Genomic DNA, 18,374 nt, shown 5'->3' with positions numbered 1-18,374 from the left:
TGACGGAATGCTGTCAATCACTGAACAGGTCCGCCCACCGGACTCACAAACCTGGAAAGAACAGAGATCTAAATGTAAAAAATAATTCATACGGAATTTTTCCAACACAAAAAAAATATATATATATATTAATCTGCTCAGCTCCTCCTGCTCTGTAACATGCAGCCAGAGACAGGACTGTAGGTACAATGTGGTGGGTTCCCTTTAAAGGGAATATGTCACCCCCAAAATCAATGGTGAGCTAAGCCCACCGGCATTAGGGGCTTATCTACAGCATTCTAGAATGCTGTAGATAAGCCCCCAATGTATCCTAAAACATGAGAAAAAAAGGTTAAGGTACCGTCACACTGAATGATATCGCTAGCGATCCGTGACGTTGCAGCGTCCTGGCTAGCGATATCGTTGAGTTTGACAGGCAGCAGCGATCAGGATCCTGCTGTGCCATCGTTGGTCGGCGCAGAAAGTCTAGAACTTTATTTCGTCGCTGGACTGCCGCAGACATCGCTGAATCGGCATGTGTGATGCCGATTCAGCGATGTCTTCACTGGTAACCAGCGTAAACATCGGGTTACTAAGCGCAGGGTCGCGCTTAGTAACCCGATGTTTACCCTGGTTACCAGAGTAAACGTTAAAAAAAAAAAAAAACACTACATACTTACATTCCGGTGTCTGTCCCCCGGCGCTGTGCTTCTCTGCACTGTGTAAGAGCCGACCGGAAAGCACAGCTGTGACGTCACCACTGTGCTCTGCTTTCCGGCCAGCGCTTACACAGTGCAGAGAAGCACAGCGCCGGGGGACAGACACCGGAATGTAAGTATGTAGTGTTTGTTTTTTTTTACGTTTATGCTGGTAAACAGGATAAACATCGGGTTACTAAGCGCGGCCCTGCGCTTAGTAACCCGATGTTTACCCTGGTTACCAGGGGACTTCGGGATCGTTGGTCGCTGGAGAGCTGTCTGTACGACAGCTCTCCAGCGACCACACAGCGAAGCTGCAGCGATCGGGATCGTTGTCTAGATCATTGCAGCGTCGCTAAATGTGACGGTACCTTTAGATTATACTCACTCAGGGGCGGAGGGTCCCGCTGCTGGTCTGGTCCGGCGCCTCCTATCGTCATCAGATGACGTCCTCTTCTTGTAGTCACGCTGCGGCTCCGGTGCAGGCGTTCTTATCTGCCCTGTTGAGGGCAGAGCAAAGTACTGCAGTGCGCAGGCGCCGGGAAAGTTCAGAGAGGCCCAGCGCCTGCGCACTGCAGTACTTTGCCCTGCCCTCAACAGGGCAAATCAGTACGCCTGCGCCGGAGCGTGAAGACCAGAAGAGGACGTCATCGTAAGAAGATGGGAGGCCCCGGACCGGACTGCAGCGGGATCGCCCCTGGGTGAATATAATCTAACCTCTTTTTATCATCTTTCAGGATACATCGGGGGCTTATCTACAGCATTCCAGAATGCTGTAGATAAGCCCCTGATACTGGTGGGCTTAGCTCACCCTCGATTTTGGGGGTGACAGGTTCCCTTTAAGTGTGTCGAATGCCCGAAATAAAGAGGGAACAGAAGCTGCACTTTCCTGAATCTCCTGCGACGTAACCTACACTGACCTGCAGACAGGCGTAGTGACGAGGATACTCTACAAAGACAAAATCCAGATGGCTAACTATATAACTATACTGTTCTTTTATTACATGCAATAGAAACATTTTCCAAAATTCATGGAGTTTTCAGGTGTCGCATGTTACAGCTTTTCTTTGTGGAGGCCTGTGCGGCAATATAAGTGCGGGGGACACACGACTCAACAGATGCTGACCCACGGCAGCATGGATCCTTCACTTATTTTTTAAGGTCTTCCGTCTGGTTATCTGTCACGGTAGAATTGGCTATAACGTGATAAGAGAAGTTTTCGCAACAGACCTGTGTACGAACCGCAGCGCAACGTGATACACATAAATAGGAATGGGATAAAGGCTTTCCTCTCCTAGGAGCTCTCTGCTGGTCTGTACAATGTCAGATCTTTTCCCTTGAGATGACCACCTCTTGGCATGCTGGAGAGCGCATACAGACACATACATACACACCCACCCACCAGTCACCTCCCGACCACACTCTCATACTCAAAAAGCGAGTTTTAAACTGAAGAGGACAGATATCACGATTTGGTCTTCCTGGATGTTAGAAGGTTTTTCTGTGGATAGCTCTGGGTCCATCTTCTTCGTATTCCTTCTTTGAGACCCACATTTTCTTGAAGGTGTCCAAAGAGGCCAAAATAGATCCACTGGAAAAGGAAAAAAAGAAAACATTCTGCTTTAATTGAGAGAGGTCTGTGCTTCAAGTATTAAGCCATCTGATTACACTTTTCATTACAATGACTCCCTCTTTGTGGGGTGACTCGGGGCGAAAGACAATAAGTGCGTCACTTACGTGTCTGCTCCTTACAATGGGCTTTAATTTTGATCATTAGATCTTAGAATCATAATTTCCACAATTGGATGTGTTTAAATAAAATCTTCCTGGGTCGAGATAATCTTATAAATGTGCCCCTGCTGTGTAATGGCTGTGTCTGACCGTGCAGGAACATGGTCTGATCATACCACAGCTCCTGGCCAAGGGGGAAGGGAAGGAAAATAATAAGACATTACAGCACAGGATCACAGATGATTCTTTCTTTGAGGCAAGATATTGCTTAAAAAAAGGCAATGAAATGTTTTGCCTCACAAAATCATTTGTGATCCCGTGCTGTAATGTCTGTATACGTTCTTTTACCGGCTCTCCAGCGCCGCTCCAAACTGTTTTGTGCGACGATGTCACAAGTACAGGGCACATCACCCATGTAGAAGGCACGAATTGCTGAACCCAATGATTGGCTGCAGGGGTCACGTGCACTGCGGTCATGACATCACTGCTGCAGTCAGTAGCACAGAGATGCAGCACTGGACCGGAGTAGGGTGTCCATCAGCTGTATTTGCCATTTTAGATATTTAAGCCTTTGCCGAGATAAAAATGTATCCCAAGAAAACCCCCCCTTAATCTGCACTTCACAAAGATTATGGGTGAAGTTGTGATCATTTTTTGCATGTGGCCTTCAGGATGCATCTGGTGCCCCCTGCTCTATAACATCCTATCTTGTGTATAGATGAACAGGTTGCTCTTACCCAATCCATGTAGAGTATAATCGTTCTTGAGGAGCAGATATCTAAAATAAACAACAAAATGTTACAAAATGTCATAAAAGAACATTCAAGAAACAAAGACCTGGTCATACAAAGCAGGTCATACAGAGACGAAACGGGTGAGGCGTATATACGGGGACGAAACGGGTGAGGCGTATATACGGGGACGAAACGGGTGAGGCGTATATACGGGGACAAAACGGGTGAGGCGTATATACGGGGACAAAACGGGTGAGGCGTATATACGGGGACGAAACGGATGAGGCGTATATACGGGGACGAAACGGGTGAGGCATGCAGACAGGGGCAGGGACGAAATGGGCGAGGCATGCACAGGGGCAGGGACGAAACGGGGGAGGCATTCATACCAGGACAGGAAGGGGAAGCATGCATACAGTGACAGGGAGGCATGCAGACAGGGGCAGGGATGGGGAGGCATTCATACCAGGGAAGGGGGAGCCATGCATAGCAGGAGAGGGATGAGGGGACAATGCATACTCGGCTTAGACTCGATTCAATAAGCTTACTCAGTTTTCCATGGCAAAAGTAGGTGCCTCTGCTTATACTCAAGTGTATACGGTAGATTATGTAAATAAAATAAATAAACCCACAACCTACCCTTATTTTTACATCTTTCGGTGCTAATTTTTTCACTTCACTTAAAAGCCGGTCCCCGAAACCTGAGAAGTAAAATGTATGACTCCAGTTAATATAAACATGTTTGGTTTAACCCCTTAATCACTGAGCCAATTTTCACCATTCTGACCAAGCCAAATTTTTTATATCTGACCAGCGTCACTTCATGCGGTACTAACTCTGCAAGGCTTTAATGGATCCCACTGATTCTCAGTTGTTTTTTGTGACATCGTACCTTATATGTTAGGCTGCCGTCACACTATCAGTATTTGGTCAGTTTTTTACATCAGTATTTGTAAGCCAAAACCAGGAGTGGGTGATAAATGCAGAAGTGGTGCATATGTTTCTATTATACTTTTCCTCTGATTGTTCCACTCCTGGTTTTGGCTACAAATACTGATGTAAAATACTGACCAAATACTGATAGTGTGACGGCAGCCTTAGTGGTAAATTTAGGTCAATGTGTTTTGCGTTTATTTGTAAAAATGACGGAATTTTGGAGGAAATTATGAAAAATTCACCGTTTTCAAACTAGCAATCTTTATATCCTTAAAACCAGTTAGTCATGCTGTACAAGATAATTAATAAATAACTTCCGATATCTCTACTTTACATCTGCGTCATTTTTCAAACATTTTATTTTGTTAGGATGCTAGAAAGGTTAAAAGTTTAGTAGAAATTTCTCATTTTTTTTCTACAAATTTACAAAACCTGTTACTTTAGGGACCTATTCAGATTTGAATGGAGCTTGTGGGGCCTTTATTTTAGAAACTCCCCAAAAGTGATCCCATATTAAATATGGCACAACTCAAATACTTCAAAACAGCTGTCAGGAAATGGTTTAAACCTTTCAGGTGCTACACAGGAATTAATGTAATATAAAGTCGAAAAAAAAAAGAAATTGTAATTTTTACCCTATAATGTTGCTTTAGCCCCATTTTTTTTTTCACTTTTACAAGGGATGGCAGAAGAAAATGGACCCCACAATTTGTTACCCAGTTTCTTCTAAGTGCGCAGATACCCACATGTGGTCAGAAACTGGAAAAATGGCAGGACTCTGAAGGGAAGGAGCGCCGTTTGAGTTTTAGAAGTTTGGCTGAAATAGATTGTGGGCACCATGTCACATTTGCAGGGTCCCTAAGCTGCTTAAGTAGCAGTAACCCCCCACAAATGACCACATTTTGGAAACTACACCCCTCGAGGATGTTTTCCTGGGGTATAGTGAGGATTATGAACCCACAGGTATGACACAGAATTTCATAACATTAGGTCATCATGTTTTTTACAGAAATGTTGCTTTAGCCGCAAAATTTTCAGTTTTCAAGAGGAAACAAACTGAACCTCACAGTTTATTACCCACTTTCTTCTGAGCATGACAATGCCCATCACGTAGTCAAAAAGTTCTGTCTGGACACACAGAAGGGCGCGGAAGGGAAGAAGCGACATTTGGGGTGTAGAATGCAAATTTGTCTGGAATAGATTGCAAACCACATTTCTCATTAACGAAGCACTTGAGGTGTCAAAACAGCAGAACCCCCTTAAAAGTGACACCCATATTGGAAAATGCACCGCTTAAGCTGCGTCCCAGAATTTTATAATATTCGGATGTGGAAATACAAAATTTTAGTGGTAAAAGTTTAATATGTGTATTTGCTGCATATTTTTCAGGTACACAAGGGTTAATAGGTGAAACTAGACCCCGCAATTTGGAGTGGTTCTGTCTGAATCGCAGTTTTGGGAGTTTAGATAGAAACCTTGATATAAGTGCTCAGCAGAGAGCGCAGGATAAATGTCAGCTGAGCCCTATTCTTGGGAGTAGAATGAACAAATAGACAGCAGTTCAAGAATAGTTCTTACCATGCGGTATAAGCGATAAGGCGGATTTATTCATCGGGTCGATGCGATTACAGCGATACCAGAGTTATGCAGGATTTTTTTATGTTTTGCTGCTGTCACACAGTAAAAATGATTTTTTAAATAAGAAAATATAGTTATTTTGTGGTTTGTGTGAGCTGTAACTTTTTAATTGTTTGGTGAACAAAGCTGTATGAGGGCTTATGTTTTGCCCAACGATTTGGGGGAATTTTTTTGGTACCATTTTGGAGCACAACGTTTTTCTGATCGCTTTTTATTCAGTTTTCCGACACAGAACAAAAAAACATATATAATTGTTTTTAGATTTCATTTGCGCGGGTCATCATTTGCTAAAAGTGATCAGACCGATTTGTTCATCTGGTCAGTAAAATTACTGCGATACTAGATTTATATCTGTTTTTTCTGCTTTAAATACACTAAACAATGTTTTACAAAACAATTTGTTTTTGCATCTTCATATTCTGAGAGCTGTAACTTTTTTTTTTTTTAATTGGGGACAATTTGGCATTTTTATTTATACAGTTGTTTTACATTGACTTTCATAGTTTTTTATTCAATTTTTTGTGTGTCAGTATGATGAAAAAGCATCAATTTTGGTGTGTGTGTTTTTGTTTTTATAACATGCCAGTTATATAGATCAGGTTTTTCTGGACAATACCATTTATGTATACTTTTTGTATGAACGTTTTTTGTTTAGCTTTGTTTTATCACAAACGCTGTGCTTTTAGTGGCAAAACAAAACATTTTTACACATTTTTAGTTTTTCAATAAGTCCCATTGTGATACATGTATATTTTATTATTATTTTACTATAATCACTGGTCTCATGCATTGCAATACTCATGTACTGTAGTGCCTGAAACCTGTCCGTGACTCACTGACTGTGCCTGCAAGACCCTCCTTCTAGTTGGATCTCGCGGGCCACCATACCTTGGGGTCATCAGATGTCTAGGTAATATGGCAACAATCGACACCCGCGATTAAAATCGCAGGGGGGGGGGGGGGGGGGGAATCCTGCCATAGGTGCTCTTTTAACTACCACTGTCATGATTGACTTCGGTATTTAATGGGTTAATTGGCCCCAATCTGCTCCAATGCTGGCTGGGGCTGATTAGCGCTCCCCCGCGGGAATGACCGCGCTTTCACTTATTACTGACCGCCATTTTAAAACGGTGATTAGAAATGAGGCCCCTTAACGGCCGTTTTAATGCCTATTGGCAGTCGTTAAGTGGTTAAGAAGTTATCTGTAGATTGCGCAGGAGACAACATTTTTATCACAGATTATGTGTGCATTTTATTTTGCGAACCTTTAAATAAAGTGGATCCGCCAGATAACACGATGTTGGAGAATAAAGTTCGTCTCAGGTCCATGTCTGACTTCTGGATGGCGAACACTAAGACCTCGTGGATTCCCTCGCATTCTTCCCCAATTAGATCTGGTCGGAACAGCAGCTCCGGGGCTCTGAACCGGGCTGGGCCGATCTACAGACAGAAAAATCAATATGGCATCAACAATACAGGGATCAGCAGCGTCCAGACCTCACAATGCACCCATACATCACACAGCCGGAATCACGCACACTGAACTCGCAGGCTGTCATGTCTGCAGGAAAAGCAATTCACTTCTACCAGGGTTCTAAGGAAGACGACGCCCGCTGCCGGCTATTGTCCTGGCTGCAATGGACTAACTGGATGCACCAGAAATGATCACATTAATGTATTGTGCTACGATTCCAGCAATTCTGACTTTTAACTAGTTCAAGACCGGCTACTTCCCCCTCATTCATGACCAGACACATTGTTTTTAACATTTTTCTGATTTGGTTATTCGAGTAAATTTTCACTTTAATTTTTCTACTCTTTGTGTTTTTTTTTTTATAGATATTGAGGGAAAATGTAATGGAAAAAAAAATATATATATATGTCTGTTTTTCACGTTGTTTTAACAACCCCAAAAGACATAAAATACACTTTAGATTGTTGTTATAGAAAGGGGAAAACAGTGTGTGTGTGTGTGTGTGTGTGTGTGTGTGTGTGTGTGTGTGTGTGTGTGTGTGTGTGTGTGTGTGTGTGTACACACATATCACATTTTCTTCAAGTTATGTATATTTTTCCCGATGGGGCAGGAATATGAGCTGCTATTCTTTCATGTGGCTTTTTAAATTCCTTCTTCATTATTCATTTCATGCATTGTGCACCCTATAAGGCCATGACGGAATTTGGGGGGGAATTCAACATTTAGATCGATTTATATTTAGCAAGTTTCCTCTGTAACTCGGGCTGCCATATTGGCTCCAGTTACAGGGTAAACTCAGCCTCCTACCTGCAGTGCAGAGCTGATCTGGGTCTTTTAGGACCGACGGATGATTGCTGGGAACACTTCCTATATACACATTGCTTGTTCACAGCTGGGTGCACCGCGATCAGAAAGGCAGAGATGGTGATAAACCACCTCTGCCTCCTCTGCGAGAACTCCAGCCGCCTCTCTGGTCCCGCAGCTGCTGACTTTGCAGTGATGTTATGTAACGTCACTGCACAGTAATATGTGGAGCAGTGCGACGTGTTAAGCTGCCGGACGGTCCGCAAGGAAGGTAAGAATGGCTGAAGCCTGCAGTACTAGAGGCTCCTCATCTCAATCTCCTGGCAGAAGAAGCGTTTCACAAAAATACACCCAATGTAAAATGTTTTTGTTTTATGTATGGAGCAACACTGGGCCCTATGTAGTGACTGGTATGGAGGTGTGGGGGGGGAAATCGGAAAGGAAATTCTTATTTCACATAATTCCTGAACAAAACTGCTGCAGTCTGACAAGTCATCTGACGGAGCCAATTCTTTTAAATCTGACCAGTGTCACTATATGCGGTAATAACTCTGGAACGCTTCAACAAATTCAAAGTGATTTTGAGATTGTTTTTTCTTGACACATTATACTTTATGATAATGGTAGACTTAGGTCAAATATGTTTTGTGCTTATTTATAAAAAAAATATCCGAAATTTGAGAAAAATGTTAAAAAATTAGCAATTTTCAAACTTTGAATGATTATCCCTTTAATCCAGATAGTCATACCACAGCAAAACATTAATAAACAACATTTCCCTCGTGTCGGCTTTACATCAGCACCATTTGTAAAATGTTATTTTATTTTGTTAGCATTTTAGGAGGTTTAAAAATGTAGCAGCAATTGTTCATATTTTCAAGGAAATGTAGAAAAAAAAAATTTTTTTTTATGGACCTATCCATGTTTGAAGTGACTTTAGGGGTCCCATGTATTGGGAAACACCCAAAACTTATACCATTTTAAAAACAGCACCCCCTGACAAATTGAAAACTGCGGGCAGGTAGTTTATTAACCCTTCAGCTGATTTTCAGGAATTAATGCAAAGTTGCATGACAGAAATGAAAATGTGTATTTTTACCACCTAAATGTCTCTAACTTCTGAACAGATTACTACAGCCGGCAGACTCTAAGGCCGCTATTTGGTCATGAATTGCCATGGCAAACATCAGGACCACAAAATCATGATCTGAGGGCACCAATTGGGATAAAGAGGAAGCCCCCACACTCTGTTAACCATTTATATGATGTAGTCAATATTGACAACAGCATCTAAGGGGTTAAACAGATTTGGACAGTGCCAACACTGATCGTGGCTGATGCAGCAGGTTGTCAGCTATAGTGGACAGCCGACAGCTGCTGGATTGTCACCTGTATGGGGAGGCTATTCTCTTATATGTCAAGTCAGTTAAAAGACGTATTAGCTGTCATTAAGAGGTTAAAACACTAATGAAGATCTTAAAAAAGAAATCCTATGCACAGCGCCCCAGTTACACCCTTGCTTGCAGCTACCTGTCACGTCATCGCTCAGACATGGCAGCAGTTTCCCAGCTTCTGCAGACGTCGCTTCCGTTCACACCCGGCCCTACGTGAATTAGTAAGATTCACTGCAGCATTAGTGACTCGTACTGCGGGTGGAGTGGGAAATACCTCAATAGTGCTTCCGTCAGGTAGGTAATACTGAGCCTTCTCCGTCTCCAGGGTCTCATCTTTTTGGGGATTGATGGACAGGTAACAAGCTCTCTGCATGTTCAGTGGAGGGAAAAAAAAACAAAAAACATTTTTTAAAATGATAGAATTAAAGGATAAAAATGTCACCAATAATGCTTGCCTGTATACTAATATGTGTGATTTCTAATATATGTGCATGCATGTATAGACTTTTTGCAAAGTTGCCCCTTGATGCATTCCCTACCTTAGGGCAAAGTTTGGTTGTTGATGTAATACACATTAATGGGAAGTGTCAGAACATACAGAACGCGGTACAAACCTCTTTGATAGTTTTGACAATTTCAAACTCGGCTGAAGTGTGGAAGTCGTAGCCCTCCTTCCGGAGATAAAGGCGGAGAAAGCGGGAGACGTCTCGTCCGGCAATGTCAATCCTCATGATCGAGTGTGGCATAGCAAAGCCTTCATAGATGGGGACAGCGTGCGTCACTCCATCCCCAGAGTCCAGCACGACCCCCGTTGTCCTTCCCGTTGCGTACCTAAAAATTAATGTAGGTGCATATAATAAACTGCATCAGTCCGACCTTCAGGGTAGTTGTGTGTGAAATATGGAGGGCATGTGTGTCTATGGCTTTGATACAATTCTCTGGGACAAACATCTGTTGATAAGGAGCAGATTTAGTGTAGAAGTGTCCAGGTTTCCATGAAGCCATTTATCTGCATCTAATAAGCCGTCATGCTTATACAGGCAACATGGACACAATTTTAGGACTGTCACAACTTAAACTGTCTAGCTACATCAGGGAATGGGGTTTGAAACACACACAGACAGGCACACACAGAATCAGGAAAGTGAATGAGCATTCTGAAATCTCATGCACGTTTTTTTCAGCGATTTGACCCAAATAAATAGGGGGGGGGAAAATTGTTAAAGAAAAAAAAAATACCTATTTTACATAAACTTTTTCCTGCCAATACTCTTGTTTTTGGAGTAGGAAAATCTGCAGCAAATATGCAACATGTGCACACAGCCTAAGCCCCTGCTCAGGTTATTACAATGATTGTCTGACCCCTGAGAAATTGACAGCAGGGATCGGCCATCAAGTTCTGCTTTAGTGTTAATACCAGGCAAATACTGTCTGTGCCAGCGGGTATAATGTGCCACAATCACACCAGCAGTGCCAATAATAGAATATTAATACCGCCCAATATCACAATCAGTCTGTTTACTCCGGAATCATCATTCTCACGCTGCTGTTGAACCTCCTGTAATGCGCGCTGTCATTTTCTTATTTATCTACATGGGTGTATGGACGTCACTTACAGGCTGAGGACGGCTTGCATGGAGATGAACAGAGCTGGAACATTAAACGTCTCAAAGAAAACTTCGGCTGCGCGTTCACGGTTTTTCCGTGGGTTCAAGGGAGCTTCTGTGAGCAGAACTGGATGCTGTGGAACAAGAAACAGAAGAATACGGCAAAGTATAAGTGGACGAGACTCGGGAAATAGTGTTTATATTTCACGGATTGTAATAAGTTTTTTAGTAATTCGCCATCTTATAACATCCCAATAGCCAGGGGTTCAACTGCCGGGATTCCCATCTGACTGGAGCAGAGGTTGCCCACGCGCGCCGCTCATTCTCTATGTGATTGCTGTTTTTATTTATACGACAACAGAGCCCTTTTTTTGATCACAGACAACACATTAAAGGGGTTTCCTATTTTTGTTACATAGCTAAGATTGCAAAGTGCTCTGAAACACAAGCAACTTTGCAATTTACTTCTTATTAAAAATCCTGTTCTCAAGATCAGAGGCATCTATATTTTATGATTTACTGCTTGTTGCACAAGTTACCAGACACTTTTGCAGTCGATCAGCAGTGGCCGGTTTCCTAGGCAAGTAGCACAGTGAGTGTAAGCTCTCTGCTATAAGGCTACGTGCACATATTGCGGAAAGTCTTGTGGATTTTTTCCCGGACTGATTTTGGTAAATCTGCAGGTAAACCGCACTGCGGATTACCTGCGGAATTACCGCGGATTTCACCTGCGGTTTTACACCTGCGGATTCCTATTATGGAGCAGGTGTAAACCGCTGCGGAATCCACACAAAGAATTGACATGCTGCAGAATAAACAACGCAGCGTTTCCGCGCGGATTTTTTGCAGCATGTGCACTGCGGATTTTGTTTTCCATAAGTTTACATGGTACTGTAAACGCATGGAAAACTGCTGCGAAACTGCAGCGGCCAATCCACAGCAAAATCCGCAGCGTGTGCACATACCCTAAAAGTTCTCAAGCACTGATTTATAACTGGCCGGATCACTAGATCCAGACAGCTTCTGTGGCCCTGCGCTCCTCCTCTGATGCTGCAAATGTAAAGCTGCCTCTGCCCGCAGCATCAGAAGGTGCACAGTCTGGAGCAGTGATTCAGCCCTGCCACTGCGCCAACCATGTGGAGCACACTTCCAGCACTCTTCCCAAGAAGAAAGCTGGTTGGTAGGATAGTGGATGTGTTTCTGAAGAACGATGATGTGACAACCCCTTTAAAAATGGTCATTCCCAACATAAATTATCCCCTATCTATCCACTGGAACCCCCAATAAACCCAGACAAAGGGTCTGTATATCCGGGCCCTGTTAAGTCGTCTTGAGTCACATCTGCGGTATTCAAGTCAGTGCCCTGCAGAGCCGATGTCTAAGGGTATGTTCACACGTTCAGGATTTCCATCCTTTTTTTTTCCTGACTGTTTTTTAAAAAACTGCAGCTCTTGGCAGAAAACGCAGGTCCTTTTTTTGGTCCTTTTTTGGTCCGTTTTTGATGCGTTTTTTGATGCGTTTTTTTGATGCAGTTTTCTAGCCAGAGTCTGTGTGTTTTCTAGGAATTTTTTTAGGGTTAAAATGGCTGAAAATACCCTAACCCTAACCCTACCCCTAACCCTACCCCTACCCCTAACCCTAGTGAAAAAAAAAAAAAAAAAAATTCTTTATTTTTTTTATTGTCCCTACCTATGGGGGTGACAAAGGGGGGGGGGTGTCATTTACTATTTTTTTATTTTGATCACTGAGATAGGTTATATCTCAGTGATCAAAATGCACTTTGGAACGAATCTGCCGGCCGGCAGATTCGGCGGGCGCACTGCGCATGCGCCCGCCATTTTGCAAGATGGCGGCGCCCAGGGAGAAGACGGCCGGACGGACACCGGGACGCCGGGTGAGTATAAGGGGGGGAGATTAGGGCACGGGGGGGGCATCAGAGCACTGGGGGGGGGGCATCGGAGCACTGGGGGGGGGCATCGGAGCACGGGGGGGCGGGATCGGAATACGGGGGGGGCAGCCACACTCCGCCCACGCACTTCCGCCCGCTCCCCGCACTTCCTGCTGCAGCGGTTCTGCACATCAAACCGCAGATATATTTTTGATCTGCGGGTTTTACTGCGGTTTGGACCTCACAATGGAGGTCTATGGGTGCAGAACCGCTGCGGCTCCGGAAAAAGAATTGACATGCTCCTTCTTTTTTCCGGGAGCTATTCAGCGCGTCTTTTTTTTTACAATTTCCGGACCATGTGCACAGTGTGTCCTGTTTTCCATAGGGTACAGTGTACTGTACCCTGCATGGAAAACAGCTGCGGAACCGCAGCGGCAAAACCGCCGCGGTTCCGCGGTAAAAAACGCACTGTGTGAACATGGCCTAAAGCCCTGCTTTTGGGATCGCTGGGGGTCCCAGTGGTCGGACTTCCCACGATCAGTAAGTTACTATTAACCATTCAACATATCAAGAACAAAAAGAAGGTTGGTATACTGACATTCAGCATTCACTCTCAATCTGAATTTTTAGAATATAGGCTGTATCACAAGTCGCACTGTATAAACTTTGTTACAATGTTGTTATCTATCTTTTTTATTTTATCCTATTAGAATATATTTTTGTTATCATAGGATTTCTTTTTATTTTGTACTATACCCAAGCTTAGCCCTAACGGGCACCAAGAAGGGGGTCTTTAGAGCGTCTGCATTATCCTTGGTTGGTTGGGTGTCACTAAGAATAATCAGCCCCTTAATTTCTAGCAGAATCAGAGGTGACCGGCCATCTGAGGGTGTACATTGGAGACCATTTAGTCCTACTTCCATCTTTTCGAAGGCGCTATCAAGAGAAAATAAAGTGACATTTTTTATTGAGCACCTGGATACGGTCACTATTCCCAGCATATATAAAGATATAAATCTGCATAAAGGCCTCATAGTCTAGAGATCACTCGTGGCCACTGACTCAAGACCGGAGCTTATAGATTTCCACCATTCTTATCTGGGTGTTCCATGTAAGCGGAGCAGTGACATAGTTTATTGGGGAGGACCGCCGCTAATAACTTTATATGAGGGGGCTACCACTTCTAGATATTATATCATGATAATAACGGATAATAACAGTCATCTTGTAGAGTTGTGCTCATTTACCTCTTCAGAGAAGGTCTGCAGCTGGTCCTTGGAGTAGACATACTGCCAGATACGCTCCATGTCATTCCAGTCCTTCACAATCCCATGCTCCATAGGATATCGAATAGACAGGAGGCCTCTGTGTTCCTGGACGGGCAAAGGATTAAATAATTACATTCAATATAATCTCATCATAAAATACATTTTGCCATATCAGTCACCTAAATAACCCATCTCAGAGTCAGATACTTGTATTTGACTACTTTCCAATCCAGCCCTTCGCGCAGTATAGCATTAATAGGATCCCTCGGAGGAGACTCAGCACAGACCCAAGTCCTCCTCGAAGGTAAAGTATTTCTCTACATGGAAACTGGAAGCTAATGAAATCCTGACCTGAGACCATCTTACTGGATGTCAATTATGTTGGGCACCAGCTCCATAAAGCCGAATTTCTAAGCTGGTGCCTAGTCTCCGTAATGGCATATTACTAGGAAGGGTCATAAATGAATGATCGCCGTGGGGTATGATCTGTAGCACCGCCACTGATCCTGGATATTTAGGGGCTATTACGCCTTCAGTTTTTCCCTGCACGCTGGTGATCCCGGCGTCAGCCAACCCTATTGCCTTGAATTGAGCCTGGCTGCACCAGATGGCCAGGAGCGGCCGGTGGGTGCAAAGGGAAACCTGTGAATGGCGGTCCAGAGATGCACGTGGGAATCAGGGGACGTGGCATCTGACCCAACGCTCAGCTCAAAAAGGTTGTTCTCTATTGGACAATCTCTAAAATAAAGACTTCACATTTGCCTCCAGGACTGGTGCCGCTTCTGATGTCGGCACTGTGCCCCTCGGCAGTCATTTCACATTGCTATACGACGTGACCACTGCTGCCAATCAGAGGCCGATGATTAGCTGGAGCCTTCAGCGTTCCATCACAGAAGTCCACGTGGAGCAAGGGCTCCTGGTCCGGGGAGTGCGCTGCTTTTTTTCTTATTGAAGCTGCACTGTCGAGCTATATATGAAGAACTACGGCCGGAGGCAGCCCATCATGTCTGCGCGTCTCACCTCTGCCTTTGGTCCAATAAACAAGTCTCCTTCCAGGGCTCCGGCCATCACTCGAATATGCTTAGGTCGGCCCACACTAGAGGAAAATACAACATTGTGTACACGTGTACAGAAGACCCTGAGACACACTGACATATGGTACATGAATACTTCACTTACTAGTTTGGAAAACAGTATTTCGGGATCTGATCACCTGCAAACCCAGCTTTTATCACTCCAGAGCCCTAAAAAAAAAGAAAACCCAGTAAGACTATGTCAGGCGGCCTCATTTATACCATATATTGGGAGAATGGCGCACAGAATACAGAAAGTGACATTACAGCAATCAGTCTTCAGATAGACTGGGATCAAGCGGATCCATTGCAGATTTTGTGAAAATTTACAGGGAAAAAAAAAAATAGTGCAGCAATTGACAGACACCATGACCCAACATAGCCCAGAAAACACGAACAGGGCCAGAGAATGCAATTACTACCAACCCTTCAATTCTGTTGTTCTAAACCTGTGATAAACCAGGACAGCAAAGATGTGAATCAGGTCTACGGGATATGAGCAGGTAATGCCAACGTACCCGCTAGTCCTGGCTTACAACGCGGCAGCACTGGCATCTTATCTACCACAGGTGACCACTGCTGCCATGTGAACCCTGACCACTGGGGGCGCTGGAATAGCCTGGGCTTCACAAATACTGCTCATTTTACAGCTTCACCTGCTGTCCCCTTATTTAAATCCTCTCATATGCCATAAAAAAATTAAAAAAAAAAACCAAAAACCTTCATTAGGTGACATCCATGACGTGTGTCCCAGACCCATCTCAAGAGTGAAGTGGCAGCGATTCTTAAAGGGGCAGTCCACTACTTCGATACGGATTCTTAGGATAGTTCATTAATAACATTCTAGGGGTTAATCAGCAGCAACACTACAATCGGCTGCTTTCATCTGACAGCACAGCGTAGTGGCCGTTGTCAGGTACTGCATCTCAGCTCCTACTGTAGTGAATGTGATCCAAGTTGCAGTACCTGAGAATGGCCACTATGCAGTATATGGCGCTGTGCTATTTGGGGTCCATTCATGGGTCACATCTGTCTGCTGCCTGAACACACCTGATTATGGGGTGTCAGACGCTCACCAATCTGGATACTGATGACCTATGCCATCAATATCAAGTAGTGGACAACCCCTTTAATAATGTTTGCTGGAAGCTTTTTGCGTGTTCAGAAGTGGTAATTACTAGTGACCCGGCACACCTCCGTCCCTGACAACACGTTCCAGCTGCATAGATCAGTAAGGGGCGGAGGGGTTAATCCTATCTGTATTTTCGGAGATTATGAGATCTTAAAGCTTACATGCAAATTTCCCCTTCAACTATGGAGGCTTTAAAAGAGATTCCTCTCTTGGGGGTGTTAACTTTACCCCTTGTATGACGCCGACCAATCATAAGAAGCCAGAATCATACAAGAAAAAAAAAAGGAAACACCCCCCAGAGAAGAGATGGTTACCGCCTACTTGGCTGAAGTAGAAATCATATAAGCTTCAAAAGCCCTTAAAGGGAACCTGTCACCTGAATTTGGAGGGAACAATCTTCAGCCATGGAGGCAGGGTGTTTGATTCACCCTTTCCTTACCCGCTGGCTGCATGCCGGCCAAAATATTGGATTGAAGTTCATTCTCTGTCCTCCGTAGTACACGCCTGCACAAGACAAGATTTTAAGAGGTATTCCCATCTCCAATATGTAGTGGTAATAATATTAGCAAACACCTCCAATTAGAAATGGAATACGGTTCTTCTGATTAGCTATGTTGCTTACCCCACGTGCAGGGCATTTAAGTAGTTTAGGTATCCATGGTTACGGCCACTAGCAACTAGCTGTCACTACAAGTCGTCGTAACCATGGACACAGAAGCTACTGCAACACCCTATGTGAGATAAGTGACATAGCTAATCAGAAGAACTATCCTCCATTTCTAATGGGAGGGATTCGTTAACAATATTATTATTACTACACCTACTACATATTGGGAGAGGATCTTGGAGATTGGAATATCCCTTTAAATTAAAAAAATATTGTGAAAGGTCCTGTGTGAAGCCGCGTCCTCACCGGAGAAAGGCAGAGAAGGAGGGAAAGAAAAGGCAGAAGTTACATTGTACAGCTCTGGCCACAAATAAACACGATCCCGTGCAGACGGAGAAATAAACCGTGGTGACTTGTTGCCTCACACTGCAATGAATGATGTCAGCCAGACCTGCGGCCACATAACGGGCACGGCCTAGTATTTACACCAGTCACTGCCAGCCCTCCACACCCTAACCCAACTCCTCCCAGCCCCTGAAACTGACCAATCACAGCTGGCGTTACTGCGGTCACACAGATCCCTGACCAATAAAAACCGAAAACCCCGCCAGCTGAGATCATCAAATCCCGCCCCTTATCCGCGCAGTAACTGACAGTAGTATTGTCCAATCGGAAGGCACGAAGCTCCCGTCGGCCACGCCTCTATGGTGGTTTACTCTGTCGCGGCAGCAGGTTAGGTTGCGCCTGCACAGCCCTAAACATCGGTCAGAAATAAGAATACAAATGTGTGCTGACTGCGGGACACGGCGCCCGGCACCGCCTGCTCCCGGACTCCCCTCCTGGCCATTCACATGTACTACATCCTTGTCATTGGGACCGACAGGAGGGGCGCGGTTGTAATGACAAAGGGAAAATCGTTGCCCGCACAGCCGACCCTAATCGCTAGCACGGAAACGTGACACAACGGTGTACAAAGCAATCCGTGCAGGCCGTACTGACACACTACTCACGTTATCAATCACCACGGGCTGGTTAGCGATCACATCGTATGACTCCATGGCGGCTTCCTCCTGCTCAGGAGCTGACGGGCCGGCTGCAGCAGCTTCTGCGCGTGCGCGGCAAACCAATGGACGGCCGGCGCTCAGGACAGAGTACGCATGCGCCTTTGTGCTCGCCTCCGCCTGCTGTAGCCGGGATTTCGCGCTGTATAGTCCCACCTACCAGCGTCACGGGATGTGTGGTGGCTGCTGTCACACCTGTGTACAGGAGGCTGGGTGTGTACTGTGTGACATGGATGCAGAAATACTAGCCTCTATAGGTGTGCCTTTATGATACTCAGCTCCCTACATTAGGCTGGAATCACACATGACGGCTTGTGTGCAGTATTTGATGCAGCTTTTGAGTCAACGCT

General features: G+C 44.6%; 1 protein-coding gene across 1 annotated transcript; it reads right to left on the bottom strand.

The window, feature by feature from the left end:
* Nucleotides 1-1,658: 1,658 nt before the first annotated feature.
* ACTR1A (actin related protein 1A) lies at nt 1,659-18,127 on the bottom strand. Its single transcript, XM_069753722.1, has 11 exons — nt 17,974-18,127; nt 15,331-15,395; nt 15,172-15,247; nt 14,131-14,256; nt 11,005-11,129; nt 10,003-10,219; nt 9,663-9,755; nt 6,982-7,156; nt 3,782-3,843; nt 3,146-3,186; nt 1,659-2,268 (listed from the first exon to the last, which is right to left on the bottom strand). Exons 1-11 carry the CDS (start codon nt 18,019-18,021, stop codon nt 2,166-2,168), a joined length of 1,131 nt encoding a protein of 376 aa, XP_069609823.1. The 5' UTR covers nt 18,022-18,127; the 3' UTR covers nt 1,659-2,165.
* Between the last annotated feature and the right edge of the window lie 247 nt (nt 18,128-18,374).

Source organism: Ranitomeya imitator, chromosome 2 (genome assembly GCF_032444005.1).
Source record: "Ranitomeya imitator isolate aRanImi1 chromosome 2, aRanImi1.pri, whole genome shotgun sequence".
Lineage (NCBI taxonomy): Eukaryota > Metazoa > Chordata > Amphibia > Anura > Dendrobatidae > Ranitomeya > Ranitomeya imitator.
This window is presented reverse-complemented; position numbering and strand designations above follow the sequence as displayed.